General features: G+C 32.8%; 1 protein-coding gene and 2 pseudogenes across 2 annotated transcripts; all 3 read right to left on the reverse strand.

Annotated features, from left to right (window-relative positions):
• Positions 1-7,006: 7,006 nt before the first annotated feature.
• Positions 7,007-7,606, reverse strand: LOC143570629 (oleosin Ara h 10.0102-like). The gene has a single exon (XM_077056232.1). It carries the CDS (start codon positions 7,598-7,600, stop codon positions 7,007-7,009), a length of 594 nt encoding a protein of 197 aa, XP_076912347.1. The 5' UTR covers positions 7,601-7,606.
• Positions 7,607-10,753: 3,147 nt separating this feature from the next.
• On the reverse strand, positions 10,754-12,423 carry LOC143570630 (7-ethoxycoumarin O-deethylase-like; annotated as a pseudogene). Its single transcript, XR_013141969.1, has 2 exons — positions 11,552-12,423; positions 10,754-11,362 (listed from the first exon to the last, which is right to left on the reverse strand). The product of XR_013141969.1 is annotated as a 7-ethoxycoumarin O-deethylase-like (transcript).
• A 1,767-nt stretch (positions 12,424-14,190) lies between these two features.
• On the reverse strand, positions 14,191-14,711 carry LOC143570652 (oleosin pseudogene; annotated as a pseudogene).
• Positions 14,712-18,267: the final 3,556 nt, after the last annotated feature.

The raw sequence follows: 18,267 nt of genomic DNA on the forward strand, positions 1-18,267 counted from the left end.
TAAAGATTTCTATATGCCAAATTATGGTTCATAAACTGACAACATGTGTTAGAAACTCAACCGTTCAACAAAGATCCCTATATAGAAAGCAATCAAAACACTACAGGATAGTGGATTGTATAGAAATTGATTGTGAAATGTCACGATTATAGGACATGTAAAAGGTAAAGAGCAAACAGCTTATGGTGAGAGCTGGAATACATACCCCCATTTTATGTTAGCTATTTTACAATTAATTATGCGTAATAATTTTGTTTTATAGATATGAGGTGAGTGTTTACAGTGCTTGATTGATTGTATAAATGCTAACGGTTTCTTGTAAGCCACTAATGTTATTAATGCAACGTAAGTCCTCGTGTTTGGGAAAAGTAAGTCGCCGCATTTAAGTAAAGTTTCCATGTTCGGGCAAAGTACACATAGTACCCAACTACCCATGTTTGCACAAAGTCCCCACATTCAGACAAAGTCCACGCATCACTTAAGTGGCCAAGCAAAAAATTTTACAAATATTATGATTATAACCACTCTTTTACATAAATATATTTGGTATGATAATTTGAAAGTGTAATGTTTGTGTACAGTTAAAACTACAGCTGTAACGTAAAATGGCCCATTTTATCATGTATTTCAAGAGATTAGGTGACCTCTAGTAGCAAGAGTAGGATTTAAAGCATTAGAGGCATCAACAGACTATTCTGAAGAGAAATTTATGGAGTTTCATTTTAGGTGAGCTCATTTGTTTAGTGGAAGTTTTAAACAACTGTAAAATTTATTTCAATGTATAGACTTTTGTTGTAATGGATAAGCATATGTTCTAACTTCTAAGTAAAGGACTTTGTAAATCCAGCCAATGTCATGCTTCAGAAACCTTCTCTAGAGCTACTGCAGAGACCTAAAATTTTTTAAGAAAATGTTGAAAACTAAGAGATAACATTTGCGTTGTGGCAAATTGTGCAAGTTGAAGAGGATATGAACATATACAGATGTATAAATAAGAGCTAATTATTGACGATATTCAGGAAATTGGATTATATTAGGGTCTCTAAACAAAAAATCAAATAACCTAACAGCAGCACTAAAGTCAGATAATCTCTTAAGACAAATTACGACCCAAATGAATAAAAGGAAACTGGCATACGAAAACTAGTCTGTGAGAGTTTAGGAAATTGAAAATTGTCTCATCTCTTTATCGATTTCGGGCTCCATTTATCAGCATAATTAGAACCTAGCTCATCATCATCAGATGCTGTTATTCAATAACTATATACAAACTAAATTTCCAAACATTAAACTCGAAATGAAAGCCCTAATTAGCTCCCAAAAATAATAAACAGCACAAGCAATCAAGCTCTATAAGCATCATCAAGTACATAACTCATAACAATAACATAGTCTACATCAAAACATTGCGGTCTAAACGATGCTAAGTAACAACACACAAATAAAAAATAATAAACTAGCAGCGGCAATTTCAACCAATACGGTCAAATCAACAGATCGCCTAGGGTTTCTAATCAATAAACAATAATATATGTATCTATCGTAACAATATAAACCTAATAAGGCGAAATTAATATGACTTGAAGGAAACTAACCTCGGTGCAACGATTTGTGTAATTAGGGTTAGGATTTTGTGCGTGATTACATTATAGCATTCGGAGCTCCGGTTGGAGTCAAATAAGTGTAGGTTAGGTGTATGTGTAATTGTGTATCGTTCTAATTCTCTCTCTCTCTCTCTCTACAAATTCTGCAGTTTCTCTCTCTAGACGGAGGAAAGGTTTTACAGATATGAAAGGGAATGGAAGAAATGGCTGGAATCAAATGGACATGTTTGGTCCTTGTACTTTATGGTTTGTATGTTTTTGGTTTGAAGTTTGGTTAATGGCATATTGACCCCTCGTAGTTTGTGACATGAAAGGTTTTTTTTTTTTTTTATTTCAGGTGATTTTATATTTCATCTCATTCCTAACTAAGGCTGTAATTTCAGATTTGATCGCATTCTAATTCTAACTCAGGTTGTGTGTTGAGGTTTAACTAGAAAAGACCAATTGAAACGCCAAGACACTGTTATGTAGAAAGTGAGCTTTAACTAGCTCATCATTTAACAAGCGTGTTGTGGTTTAACTATATATTAATGAAAACAATATATATATATATATATATATATATGGGAGATTTCAAATGAGAACTACTTTGAGTTTTAAGAACTCGAAAGAACTCAATGTAACAATTTTTTTTATTTTTTTACACATGCGTAATATATGTAGGTTACATATACGTAAAAAAAATTACAGAATTTTTTACGCACCGAGTCGACTTTTTACACATGTGTAACGGACGTAAAAATTAGTGTAATCACTTACATCTTTATTCTCTATGCTACTTTGACTTTTTAATCATATTTAATCTCAACCACATAATCCAATCCATTTAATTAAATGCGTGGCCAAAACTTGAGTTCTTAAGTTCTTAAAACTCATGGTTCTCAAAATATCCCTCCACTATATATATATATATATATATATATGCTAAGTATAAAATGAAAACCCACTTGAGTTGTGAAAACTCTAGAAACTCATTCTCAACCACATGTTTTTAATTAATGTTTAAATCCTGTGGTCCACAATTAAAGTGAATGAAAAATGTAAATATAAATATAACTTTTTCTCTCTCCTGAAAACATATTAAAAATTAGTAAAAAAATGTTAAAAAATAGCAACAAAATTTTTTTTTTTGATGTTTCGATGTTTTGTATTAAATGTTACAACATATATTACATGTAAAAAAAACGATGTTATATAAGGTTTTCGCGGGTTTTCACAACTCAAATGGGTTTTCATTTTAACCTTACCATATATATATATATATATATATATATATATATATATATATATATATATATATATATATTTGTTGAAAGGAGGTGGACCATAGCTTTTTTTAGCCCTCTGGACGTTAACGGCGCCTCCCATGCTAACTTTTGATGTTGTGGTTTGGCTGCTGACATAGAACATGGTATCTTCAATAACGCCTCTATAACTAACGGTCTAATAACAATTGTAATTGACGTTTGTTGTATATGGTGCCTTCAATAACGCTCTCTACAACTAACAGTCTGATAGCAACTGCAATTGACGTATTGTGTAACGGTCTAATAACAATTGTAATTGATGTTTGTTGTATATGGTGCCTTCAATAACGCTCTCTACAACTAACAGTCTAATAGCAACTGCAATTGACGTATTGTGTACCTATTTATAATTGGATATAGTTGCCTGGCATTCAGCCATAGGACCAACCTAAAATAATTCTTTTAGTTTAATCAATTTATATTTCCATCTTTAATTTTAATAGAGTTATCATACGACATCTACCTAAACTTTAATTATTGTTTTTTAAGACAACTAAGGTTTCTAGTACCGTGAATTTAATAAAGTCATGATATAATTCTGGAAGTTGAATATATTTGGTTTCAGTTTCTTTCACTTATTTTTTCATTTTCCCATATTTTTAAGGTTATTTTCCGTGTTTATTTGACGATTTCTTTGTATGTTTCAGATCGAATTCATGTGTCCCCGTGACAACGCATGGGTTCACCACCAGTTTGAAACATTCATATCTACTATTATAATAAACAAAAATGTTGTTGTGCCAAGTGGCACCTATTTGGCACACCTTTGTGCCACTTGGCAAAATATCATTTAATTACCTTAATTGTTTTTCAAAGTAATAAAAACTTGATAAATTTAGTTTGAAATATTATAATTAATGTTCTCTTTAAAAAATTTGTTTTTCCTTTATTTTTTTAATGTCTATATTTTTTCAAATTTGTTTTCTTTTGTTTACAAGTTCTCAGTTTGAAATTAAAAATTATTACTATTTTCTTAAATTATCTTTGTTATAATAAGTATTATTAAATAAAAATTAATATCAATTTTCAGGATTTTAACACATTTGCTTCTGAGCTTACTAACATGATTTTCTCCATAATATTTAGTTTTAACAAAAAGAATTATTTGATAATGATGTCCTTTTACAATATTTGTTTTAAAATTTTAATATAACATTCCTTTGTTTTTTACGATTTAATGACTTATAAAGGATAATAGTTTTTTTCTGACTATAATTATTACTTCTATTATATTCCATAAAAAATAATAATAACATGCTCAAAAGTTTAAAAACTAATTTTTATATAATCCTACTATCCTATGTTTTTTTTATTAAAATTGGTTTATTTCACATAAAAAAACAAATGTTTAAATGTTATAAGTTTTGGACAGCTATCCAACAACGATAATTTTCATTATCGACCATGCGATCTTACACACTCATGTGAATTAAATCTAGATAAATACCTTTCAGGAAAAAGACATGTGAGTGTGACCAAAAGATCTAATGGTCGCTCCTATCTAAAACCAATAATGGTTTCATGTTTGTTTGGGATGTTGTGTTGCTTTGAAAAAGTGAAGCCAAAATATCTTACGGTCGCCACTATCCAAAACCTATAATGGTTTCATGTTTGTTTGGGATGTTGTGTTGCTTTGAAAAAGTGAAACTGTTTTTTATATTTAAGATATTGTTTTTTTTTATGTTTAAGATAATGTTTTTTATGCTTTAAAGTAAATTTTCAGTTTAGTATCCTATGTATTGCTTATCTTTGCTTTAAAAATTTTCAATTTATATTGCTTTACAATATAATGTATTTATTTTATACTTGTATCAATCTTTCTTTTAAACACGGTTCTTCTTAAAAATATAAATCCCTATATTAAATTAATATTAGTACTAAATAATTTATGTTGTTAGTAATAATCGAGTGTCAGTGTCATTAGCAAGAATAGTTTGATTAAATAAAGTTTAAATATTATCTACAAGGACAGTTTTTAGATATTTATGTCGCGCTTTCTAGATTAAAACTAGAGATGAAGTCAATCTTCTAATATTCGATGAAGAGGGTAACTAAAAATGTTGTATATGAAGAAATTTTTAGAGATTAATGAAAATTTACTATTTAATTTTCTTTTTCTTTTTCTTTTCTTATTTTATGAAATATTATTTTATTTAACGTTGCAATACATATTCATATTCATTCATCTAATACTAAATTAGTATAAGTATATCACATTGTTTTATTTTTTTTTAAATATAGTTTATCAAACCCGTGTATACACGGGTATTTAACGTAGTTGTGTCTTCTAGTTGTGTCTTATGCAAAATAGAAGCCAGAAAGAATCGTGAACCAAAGCATTAGAAATGGGTAACCAAAGCAAGTGTCAATCAGTCCGGCTGATCTTGTGAGCCCAATCTGTTTTCTTATTAGCCCAGTCCTTTAGTCCATTTAAGACGTTTGTGAAGCCCATAAATGCATAGGTGAGGTGGCAGTCCATTAAGTTGGAACCCCTCGAGGGCTCGAACTAGAGGTGTACAAAACTGTTTTTTTTTACCAAACCCAACCTGTTTGGTTTTTGCATATTCAAAACCGGTTGGGTTAAACCGGTTTAAACATAGAAGTAGCCAAACTGATCTGGATTGGTTCGGATCGGTTTTAAACCGGTTTAAGACAAAAAAAAAACGGTTTTAAAACCTGTTTGATTGTAAAATGCCCAAACCAATATATGAACCGAAGGTTTGGGTTGGTTTGAGAACCGGTTTGGTAGAAACCGGTGTTTTTGTACACCTCTGGCTCGAACCACCCATTGCGACACCATGTCGGCATGTCCGTGGGCGTTTTCCACAGTTACATCGGTGGTTACGGATGAAGAACGCAGGGGGGGGGGCTGAGTTTTACTTTATTTTTCCATTTTTTCTTGTCTACTAATATATATAAATATATTTTTAAATTTCACTGAAATAAATTTTTCTGTGCTTATTTGTTGACGACTTAATTAAATTTTATAAATTCTTACATTTTTACTATAAAGATATCATATGTGAATTTGGACATGTTGTATAGAATCCACTCATCCAGTAAGCCCAAACAGTAAAATCAAACCTGAACCGAATTGTTACTAATGGTTTCGTTCGGTTAAATATAAAAGTAACAATTTGGTTTTGGTTTACAAAAATCAGAAACCTCTTCTGACGGGTAACAATTTTAATCTAAAAATCACAAAAATCGAACAGTGGGCACCCCTATTAGAATTAGTATACACGAAGCTATTTTAGCTTTAGTAGAGGTGGGAAAACATACGGGTTTCGGACCCGACCCGACCCAATAAAAACCCATCCCGACCCTGCCCAATAAAAACCCAGTCAACCCGAAACCCAATAAAACCTGGTAAAAAACAAACATGACATGACCATAACCAGAAGCCCGACTCTTACATTTTGTTAGACCGTACCGATTCTTGCCTTTTGTTAGACCAAAACAAAAACCAGACCATATCCATGATCGGTCTAACAAAAACCAGACCATATCCATGACCGGTTCTTCACTTTTGTTGAAGATACCAAAAATCAAAACCAGTTTCCGAAAATACCGGGTTTATACACCTCTTAATCCATAAGCGTTGTCTATTTTGGGCCGACACACTATGACTTTAGTCTATTTTGGGCCCACACACTATGACATTAGTCTATTTTTGGGCCCACACCTGCTAGTATTAATTAAAAATGTATTATGATTTTGTTGTTCTTGAAATCAGCCCAAATCAGCATGTTAAATGAGGTCGTTTAGCGAAGCGTTTATAGGTTAAATGAGGCGTTTGGGTCTTTAGTTCTAAAGAAGTGTGAATTTTGCTTCCTTTTTACCTTCAAATTTCCATTCACAGTTTAACTCGTCAAAGAAGCTTAAAAACTTCTAATCGCACTAAAAATTTATGATTTACATATATGCTAAGAAAATAAAAGTACAAGATATAACCATCAAAAGGAAACTCACATTCATAAACTAGAAAAGCTTCATAATCCTAACTCAACTACATTACACTATTTCACCATAATAAAACAAATCAAACACAACATAACTCCACACACTCAATTCAACTCCACATCTCAAACCCTTTTAAGCCTTGCTCGCACCACGTCCTTCCTTCGCACCACCAGCATGAGCCTGACCACCCGCATGAATCTGACCACCAACATGCACCTGACTCTCCCCAATATCATGAGCCTTGTCCTGAATAGTCTGCCCCACATCCTTCGTCTTCTGCCCGGTATACTCCACCAAATCCTGCAACCGCCTCTTTGCGGAATCCACCTGCTCGGGCACCGACCCGGTTATCTGCCTCAAAATATTCACCAAAAACGACAACGAGCTCAAACCCGTGAGCCCGAAAGTACCCGATGTCAGAAACCCCGCCACCGCCAGCCCGATCGCCAGGACAGCCGGGACAAGAATCGGGCTGAAGATAACGAAAAGCGGGGTCACGACAGCAAGCCCGATCAAGGTACCGGCTAGCGTGAGTCCAGCTAGCCCAAGTAGGGTTAAACCCACTGGAAGTATGGCTACAACGGCCAGGACTTTGCTCTTTGATGGGCCTTGTTGATGTTGATGAGAGTAGTATGGCCTGTTAATACCAGACTGGTCGAACCGTTGGTCATGGATGGTGTGAACTTGGATCTGTTGGGGTTGACGGTCACGTTCGTAAGTAGCCATGGTTGATATTAGCCTATTAGCTGTTTAGAGAGGAGACTAGAGAGATGAAGATGATGAGAAGTGAAGGGGTGTGGTGACGGTGTTAATAAAGAAGAAGGGGTGAGTGTATGGTGATGACACGTATGTGAGGACGTGGAGGAAATTGGGTTGCATGAAGCACAAGTTTCATGGCTTTTGTTTGTTTATTTTGAGATGGAGTCCCATGGGTTCTTCTAAGCTTTAGTTTTCAATTCAAAATACACTTTGTGTTAAATGATTTATTATTTATTGTTTCAGTTTTATTAAATGCTGCTAACTTGAAATTTTCTCCTGTGTAATGAGTGTTTATTTAGGTTTTTTTAATCGTTTTGTTATTTTACATTTTATAATTTGTAATAATTTGTTATAGTTTTTAACGTAGTTTTATTTGATTTAATACGTATATATATATAATGTTTGGCTTTTTAGAATTGAGACGTGTATGTTTTTTAATTTTGTAACGAACAAGGGCTAAATTGTAATTTTTGCAATTACATTGTTGGCGGACAACCTCCGATTTTCATCCGGACCGTCGTGAGTAAAAAAGGGTAGCGAACCGTCGTGGTTTCTCTCAGCAGAACCATGTGTTGACATGTGGTGGATAAGGATCACTCGGAGATTGACTTGTGGGTGATGATGATTTATCAGGTTTCGAGGCGTGCTAACGAAGCAATGGCACGTGTCGTATCACGAGGCTGGAGAATCATGTGACATTCGTCAATTTTGAACTTACTCGTAATTCATCTTGCAATTATGTAATCATTTCTATGCAATTATATTTTTCACAACCCTTATTGTATTGCATGCACATTTAAAACATTCATAATCAAAATCATCTAACATGTACATATCCCATGCAATTCACTTGAATTATTTTTGAACCATCATCATTATCATCTTTTCATATGTTATCAACTAATAAAAACCAATGAATGTTTTAATTCAATAAATTAACTGAAAGAGTTGAACCTTTTGAAAACTCCCGTAGACTATTTTTAGTTTTTGTTTTAATTATATTAAAAACATTTAATTTCATAAATTCTATAAACATAAGCACTCTACAAATTCACTATAAAAGGAGGAGTATACGAAAAAGAGTGTATTGAGGTGTGAAAAGATGGAGGATTACTTCTCCTTTTATAGTGAATTTGTAGAGTGCTTATGTTTATAGAATTTATGAAATTAAATATGTTTAATATAATTAAAAACAAAAATTAAAAATAGTTTTTGTTTTAATATAATTAAAAACAAAACGAGGATTACTCCTCTTTTTTTTAAGCTTGAAAGCAATAACAAGTAAGTTTTACGATTTCATACATTTTATAGTTTTTGATTTGATTTTTTTAATGGTGATAATTCAATCTTTATGACTATGATACTTTTATAATAAAAATCTTATGTTTTGATTTTGAGAATCATTATGATTGATCATGAATATCCAAGATAAACACTCCGATTTTCTAAATCTTAGATCAAACTTAATTATAGTAAAAATCTTATTAGTTTTAACTATTGCCGAAGCTAATTATAAAAAAACAAATTTGAATGGAAAGAACAAGAGTTAATATAAGAAACAAATCTTACTTACGAAACGCTTGAACCACATTCGTATTGAAGCCTTTTGTTGATGTTTTGAAAGACTTGGAAGGCTTGATCATCATATCTTGTTCTTTGGTTTATCTTGCCTTTCATTTCCTCTTTGTCACAAGTATCTTTTTCAACAATTTTCAAATTACTCACAACCTCCTCATAAGATCTATTTTGATTGAAAATACTCATCAACTGGGAAAAATAATCATTGATCATTTCTCCCTCCTTCATGAGGAGGTTCCCGAATTCATGTATCAGTCTTTGAAACTCAGTACATAGTTTAACCCCTTAGGAGTATTTCCAGCTACAATTACTGAAAATAGGAGATCATGGATACCGTCTTGGATAATAGCCATCGTCTTTGGTCTTTTCCTAACCTGTTTTGCATTGTCTGGCGGTCATTAATTATCACAAACCGTGATACCAGTTTCACCTAATTCCCACAATCCTGTGAGCGAAAAATAGGTTTCATTCGTATGCTCCAGTACTCATAGCACTAACCCTTGAATACTGTAATGACTTGAGTAATAACAAGAGCGTTAGTTTAGTCGCCCCCTGAATGATAATAAGAGATGCTCACTGCACTAGTGGAGTAACACTGGGCCTAATCTCTAATACCAAATTGTTGGTTATGTAGAACGATAAATGGCACCATTACAAGATTGAATAGATAGAATATTGCTCAAAGCTTTTTTATACAATTTATTGTTGATCAGTTCTTCACGTTGGTAATGGAAAACATGAATATTATGATAACTAAAACATACCTGTTAAAGCAGAGAGAGTAGCCACGGCTGATAAGAATGCTCCAGACGACATGATAGTCAGCTTTGTCGAGTTCCCCTTTAGGATGTATATTAGTGATGGGGATTATGATTCTTGAGAAACCGAAAATATGGAGAGAAAAGGGGTCACGAAATTCTTATGTGAGGTTTAAGGTTTATGTTATGTTATTAATAAGTTTCTCTATGTATTTATATACACCCAAGGGGAAACCCTTGATTAGTAAGAAAGGGTAATATGGTCCATCAACAATTGCCTAGCTAATTTAATAATAAGGTATAATTTAATTATTTTGATGTATTATTATATAAATAATAATGATGACCATATATAAATATACATATCTATATATTTATTCTTGCATTTATCAATGAAAGAGTGCATAAATAAAGACAAATTACAATTGCTTAATTCCAAATAACAAGAAGCAAATAACAAACTATAGTTGAAGACTTACGAATAAGAAACATGAACATCAACTTTATTCTAATACAAATACTCCCAAAGCCAGACTTATTTAAATTCAAAAGGATAGAGTCAGTCCCGCTTGATCTACATGCATCTATGGAACTATTCTATGCACAACTAGCCGCAGGACCTCGCCCAAGTTTCATTCAATTTTCAGCATACGCCACATCATAATTCTGCAGAAAATATAAGAAGCGAACGATTTCAATATATTTAATTTGGAGTGTGAAAGTATTTTAACTTCCAAATAAAGTAAAATGAAAATGAATGATAGAATGTGGCATACTAAGGATGCTAATTCAATGGCAATGGAACAACGCATAGAGGTTTAGCTTTGCATAAGGTGATTCCAAAATTCTCAGTCATGTCCAAAGCCTCGTGTTGATTATTTGGGTCTAGACTCCAATTGAAATTATTGAGTAGTGAGCCCAACATCATTGGGATCATACGGATTGCAAGCGTCATACCCGGGCATATTCTTCGCCCGGCACCAAATGGGAGTAGCTCGAAATCCTGACCACGAAAATCAATCCTAGAGTTCATAAATCTTTCCGGCTTGAACACTAGCGGGTCACCCCATATGGTTGGGTCTCGTCCTATGGCCCATGTATTGATAAACACCCGTGTACCCTTTGGAATATTGTATCCATTAAGCTGTACTTGTTTTTCAACTCTTCGAGGAACGAGGAAGGGGGCCAGCGGGTGCAATCTGAAAGTTTCTTTCACAACGCACAATAAGTAGGGTAGCCTCAAGACATCCTCCTCATTTACAATTTTGCCTTTACCAATAACCTCTTGTAGCTCCTCTTTGGTTTTAGTCATGACGTGTGGGTTTCGTAGTAACTCGGTCATTGCCCATTCTATTGTGCTTGAGCTTGTATCAGTGCCGGCACCAAATATATCCTAGACGATCATACGGAATTATATGTTACTTAACAATTAATGAAACAAGAGAGGAAAATATTAGGAAATAAATGTAACTAAAAGAAAATATACATATTATTTGATATCTAGGTCTCCTAAGTCCTATGGCACACAATAAACTTATTATCAGTACCATTGAAAACTCCATAGAATGAAATTATTACTCACCATAATCAAGCTCTTTATGTGTGTGTGATTGATTTCATTTGGGTTATCTTGATTGAGTTTCAAGCACAGGTCCAATATATCATTTTGCTTAAATCCTCCCACCTGCAGCCTCTCGTCGATTATGTCTTCAAATCCCCCAAGAAGCTTCTCAAGATGACGAGCCATTCTTCTCCTTATTCCTTGTGGATCAAACCTTCTGAGCATCGGAAAAAAGTCAACAAGATTTGGCTTTGCGGCCTCCACCATACAGTTTGTAATCGCGTCCTTCAATTCTGAACCTGATTCCTCATGTGGTTCTGTTAGATCCTTGGAAAAGACAGTGTTCGATAAAAGATTCAGCGACGTTCTGAATGCAGCACGACTGATGTCCACATAATCATTCGATAAGCTAGCTTTCCGGCAGTATGCTACTAGCTCTTCAACTTTTTGTCTCCTCAAGTGTTGGTTAGTTTCAAGGGAGGAGTTGGAGAAAATATTGGAATTAAGAAACCTTCTGAGGGTTCGCCACTGACTGTTGACAGGGAGCCATGTTACCGAGTGTTGGGCGTGGTTAAGTGCATGAAAGGCGTCTGGGGCATAACGACCGGAGAAGCTAATATCTTGCTTTTGGAGTACTTCTTTGGCCACAGTGCTGGAAGAGACGATAAGCGTGGTTGTCTGGCCAAGTTGTAAAGACATCACTGGGCCATGGATTTTGCTAGTTTGGCTAGGGACTTGTGTGGTTGGTCTCCAAACAAGCGGAGGTTTCCGATAATCGGCAGCCGTTTTGGGCCTGGAGGTAAGTTCTTAGCGTTGCCGATCCCAAAGACTGAGAGAGTTGCTAGGATAAGTACGTAAGATAAGACTAGTGTTGCAATAATAAAGAATTCCATTGATCGATGTGTGTTTGTGGACACTTGTTAGTGTTGTGAGAATGGACGTTTTTATAATGACTTCTATGAACACAAGGAAGATTAAAAAAATAATGCGTGCATATTAGCAGCCTTAATTTGTATTAGTTAACATGCTTTTATTAATTAATAGAACTTTATCAAACAGACAACATATATAATGCAAGCAGACTACATACATTCAAATGCAAACATATAATCAAATGCAAGTGCATATTAGTTGTTAATTTCTGGAACATGTTAGTAGACTACGTACTTATAGTTAAATGCAAGCAGACTACGTATGTTCAAATGCGCCGAAAGTTAGGTATTTTCCATTGATTAAAAAAAAACACATGCTTAGTTTTATATAACAATTGGCCAATCAAAACTAGGATTGCCATATCAAAAATTGTTTCTTATAGCACATGAAAGAAGACCACTCATTAATAATATTCTACTATATTAATACTATTAGCTTTACAACCATGTAATACACTGGAATCTTAAAATAATTACAATTAAACTATAGAATTAAATAATTAAATAAAAAAAAATCACTATTTTATCAAACTAATTAAATAGCTTAATAAGTTAAAATTATATTTTTTAATGAAATATTCATACAAATACTTGATGCATTCTCATGCAATTTCTTCATAATCACGAAAAAGATACACCTAGTGATTTTAATTATATATTTTTAATGGAATAGCCAATTCTAATAAATATTATAAGATGTTTCATTATAAATGACATAAAAAAGAACATCTTATATAAAATTAGCATGACTAATACACGTTTTTGTATTACAGATATGAAAGTCTGAAATAGATGGATGAGAACTTCATGAATCCATGGAGGTTGAATAAATACATGAAATAAATTTGTTATTCATTTATAATTTTTTCTTCTTTTTATCTTCTTAAACCTATAAATATCATTCATTAATTTTTATCACATTCATCTTTTATATTGAAAAGTGTTTATAAATTGATTTAATAAAAAAATAGATATGATTTCATTAAATATATAAATATATTTTTTTAAATCCTGATTTAAGCAGAAAAACTGATTTTAAGCCCAGTAGATTTTTGATATTTTTTATAGCCTATATTTAAAAAAATGACCGTCAAATTATTGAAATGAGTAACCAATATGCGCTGTAATAAATCTATTACACATTTTGATTTTTTATTTAAAAAAACTTTGTTTAATAATCAAATGCTTTTATATTATTTTCTAATATCCGATGTAATAAACCTATGATTATTTTTTTAATTGAAGTTCCATCTATAATATTTTTTAATTGAAGTTGCGTCTAGAGTAAATTATTCAAAAATTATTCAACTTGTTAACCTGACTTGCCGTATATCCCGGTTCAACCGGTAGTTTTAGCCGGTTTTAAGTAACAAAAGGGTTTTTCTATTACACAATGTGAGTTTGAATCCAATAAACCTATCAAAGTTTAGCGAGAGGGAAGCTCGAGGATGAGCTGAACCGTTTTTTAGTATGCGAGAGGGGAGGGCGTCTTTGTTAAAAGTATTGCTATAGACCTTAAAATCGCACTACAAAAGAAATTCTAGATTTGTATTTATACCAACACAAGCACACGATTTAACATTACAACCATCAAAACAAAACTCACATTCATAAACGATATATATATATATATATATAAGCTTCATAATCATAACCACATCACACCATGCATTTCACCACAAATTAAAACAAACAAGACTCCACGCATTCACTTAAACCCACCCTACACTACACCCCCCTTGCTGCACCACGACCACCCGCATGCACCTGACCACCAACATGAACCTCACTCTCCCCGATCTCATGAGCCTTGTCCTGAATACTCTGACCCACATCCTTCGTCTTCTGTCCGGTATACTCCACCAAATCCTGCAACCGCTCGGGGATAACCCGGTTATCTGCCTCAATATATTCACCAATAAAGACAACGAGCTCAAACAAGTGAGCCCGAAAGTGCCCGACGTCAGAAACCCCGCCATCGCCAGCCCGATGGTCAACACGGCCGGGACAATAACCGGGCTGAAGATAACGAAAACCGGGGTGGCGAGAGCGGGCCCGATCAGGGTACCGGCTAGGGTGATGCCGGCGAGACCAAGTAGGGTTAAACCCACCGGAAGCAAGGCTACAACGGCCAGGACTTTGGTGTTTGATGGGCTTTGTTGGTGAGGGTGGTAGTTGTCGGAGTGGTCTAACCGTTCATGAATGGTGTGAACATGGACCTGTTGGGGATGAGGATCGGTACTAGCCATGGTTTGATGATATTATTATTAGCAATATATGTACGTAAGAATGATAGAAAGATATGAGAAATGGAGGTGTTAATAAAGATGAACAGGTGATCGAGTGCATGCATGGTGATGACACGTATGTGACGACGTGGATGAAATTTGGTTGCGTGGCTTTTGTTGGTATATTAAATGTGCCAGCTAGGGTAGTTGTACACTTGTACGTTTTAATTTTCAATGGAGGGTCATTTTACTGGTTATTTTCATGCACTTATTATACTTTTGAAGTTTTTTGTGTCAGGCTAACGTTATAAGCGGCTAGTCTTATTTGTCTTCTCCTGAATGGCTCTAACTATCGAGTCAATTTTGTTAAGTTCGATAATCAAACAATTTATTTCGGTAATTTTCTCTTTTTTTTGGTATAAATACTTTATTTATGTGTGTGTTTTTAGACGAAAAATGAAATAAATGCATCCACTCTTGTCTATATCCGACAAAAGCTAATACCATGGACTATAAAGAATAGGAAGAGAAGAAACATTTTCTAAATTCTAAGAGAGAGAGATTACTCACACTAAAAGCTGGCAATAAAAACTCTATTAATCTTTATTTTAATATAAAAATACATTCACTTGAATTAGATATTAATATTTGAAATATTTATAAAAATGTTGTAACTTCTAATAAAAATTCATAAATGCAAGAATAAGATTATTTGTAAAACTAGCGTGATCATTATTATACATATTATAAGTTATTAGAAAAAAACGAAATTGGTTAATCTAAAAAAGTTACTTTTTATTGTTAGATAACCGGTTGTTTAACTTTATACTCAACTTACGCTGTATTACTTAAAAGCCTTTCATTTTTTTTGTTTTTTTTTTTGGTTCTATTTTTTATGAACCACTTTTAAAATTACAACAAAATTTTACAAATTTTCAACAAGCCTGCTCCACTTTTTAACACTGGCCGCTAGTCACTGCTACTACCAGCCACTCATTGACATGCAGGGAAGCGTGGGTCGTCAGGTCACCTCAAATTCTATTATATTGTTTTCGCTAGTGTATATCGAAACCACCATGTCTTGTTGCCTCAGAATGAATCTTAGCTTATGCTCCTTTTGTTGTGTGGGTGTTGCGTAGTAGTTATCGATCTATTCATGTTTGATCTAGTTTTAACGTTTTGTCTAAGTTTGCATTTGTTCATAACTGATTTGAGGAGGGTGTACTCTTGATTCATTCCTTGTAAAGTGTGTTGGTTATTATCAAGGGCGGAACATTTAAGGGGCGGGGGAGCCACGCCCCCCCTCTTAATAGTAGGTTATATAACACTGAAAAACAAAGATAAAATTATGACTTTTAAATTACTTTACATCTAACTATATTGTACTTTTATTTTAATATTTTAATATGAAATGATAGAAAACTGCAAAATGTCAAAAGTTTACGTAATGAAAATGAATTTGGTAATAATACTTTTTGTTATACTTTATTATTTATCATTCTATATATGTAACGGTTTTTCTAATCTATAATATATATAAACGAAAACCCTAAAATTTTATGTGTCGTGATATGGTTGTTTCCCCTTTTATGGAAGCCATTAAATTTCATGATTTTTAAATGGAGGTCTCTTATTGATTTAACCCAAATTCATGGGTATGGGTCTTATCAAAACCAGATAGCTTGGGTTATAAAATCTCATTAAATTAAAAATTAATCTTACCAATTATTTGATATGAAAATCCTAAAAATCAGGGATATACTAAAATTTAATATCTAGTTTAAAAAGAAAAAGATATTATTTATAATTAATAAACAATTTTATAGTAAAAAACATAAGCGGGTCGTGTGTCACCAAATCCAGATAGCTTTTAAACAGATTATAACATATCATTTTTTTATGAAACCCTTTCATCATCAAACCTAAGTATATTATTAACTTTCTTATAATAAAGAAAATTAAAATCCAAAAAGTAAATATTGAAAAACGAAAAATGTAAAACTATTCTCTCAAGCCATCAGACTGCTTTATTTGTAAATGAATGATTCTCACGCATTTGACTCAAATTCATGGGTAAAGGTCTCACCAAACCCATATAGCTCTTAAACGGGTTATAACATCTCATTATATTAAAAATTAATCCCATCAAATATTTGATATGAAAATCCTATAAAATAGGGATATACTAAAAATTAATATCCTATTTTATTTAAAAAAAGATATTATTTATAATTAAGAAACAATTTTATAATAAAGAAAATAAATGGGTAATGGGTATCACCAAACCCAGATAGCTTTTAAACCGGATTATAACATATCATTTATTTGTGAAATCATTTCATCATCAAACCTCAAGTATATTAATTATTAACTTTCTTAAAATAAATAAAATTAAAATCCAAATAGACATATATAAATATTGAAAACAAATAATGTAAAACAACCCCCGTAATACGGGGGATAAAATATTTTATCTTTATTTCTAATATACTGTCTTTATTTCTTAAAGACATGCTTTCCTTAAAAATATTTTACTATAAAAACAAAATACTATCGGTCATTTTACTTATTTATTTAATCTTATTATTATTCCGTTATTTTTGAGTAGGATGTATATTGGCTAGTCTAATAAACAAAATTTTGATTTTTTTTAGTGTTTGAACTTATGATTAATCTTAATATTTTTGGCCCTCTCTGTATAATTGTTCAAGTTCCGCCACTGGTTATTATAATTATATGTTTGAGGTCTGGTTTCGGTTGGGTTGTCTTAAAACTCGATATCCAATTAATTTTATTTTACTGCAAGTTTATGCCAGTTACTTATTGACTTTTGATAGATTTTAACTTTATTCTTACTTTTGTGATATTTTGGTTCGTTTTAAGTATAGATCAAAAGAACAATGCTAATATCTCGATGGATGAATATGTTTGTTTTACGAGTTTTACAAATTAGTGTGCACTGATTACTATATTTGATGAGACAGTTTTTAATATAACGTAATAAGTTTCCTGAATGCAGTAGAATATATAAACAGTTGCTTTAAACCATTGCATTACGGGGTGGGGTGGGTGAATCAATTTTCTTTGTAAGACCACAAGTTTCTTTTACAACATCAAACATCCACAAACCCATTATATATATATATATATATATATATATATATATATATATATATATATATGTGTGTGTGTGTGTGTGTGTGTGTGTGTGTGTGATATGCATGCATATATGTGATGTGAGAAGGGGCCCCACCTCAACCGTTCGCTCGACGTTTGCAGAGACGAACCCCACAGCCAGGCTTTGGCTCCACAACAAGGAAGTCTACCTCCATCTCCATCCTGTCCATTCTTCGCCATCTAGACCCGAACGTTGGTAACAGAGCATGTTGTGGGTGCTCTAAGGTTGGGGCGTTCAACGAATCGAATTTCGAATATTCGATTTATTCGAATTTTGAAAATTTGAACCTGGCTTCGAATTTGAAATAGATTCGATAAATTCGATTCAATTCGAGTTCAAAATAGCTAACTCAAAATTTAATTTAATTCGACAATTAAGTTTAAATTCGAATGGATTCAA

Source organism: Bidens hawaiensis, unplaced genomic scaffold, assembly GCF_021521415.1.
Source record: "Bidens hawaiensis isolate Kalapana, Puna unplaced genomic scaffold, B.hawaiensis_p1.1 tig00025014_1, whole genome shotgun sequence".
In the NCBI taxonomy this organism is placed as follows: Eukaryota; Viridiplantae; Streptophyta; class Magnoliopsida; order Asterales; family Asteraceae; genus Bidens; species Bidens hawaiensis.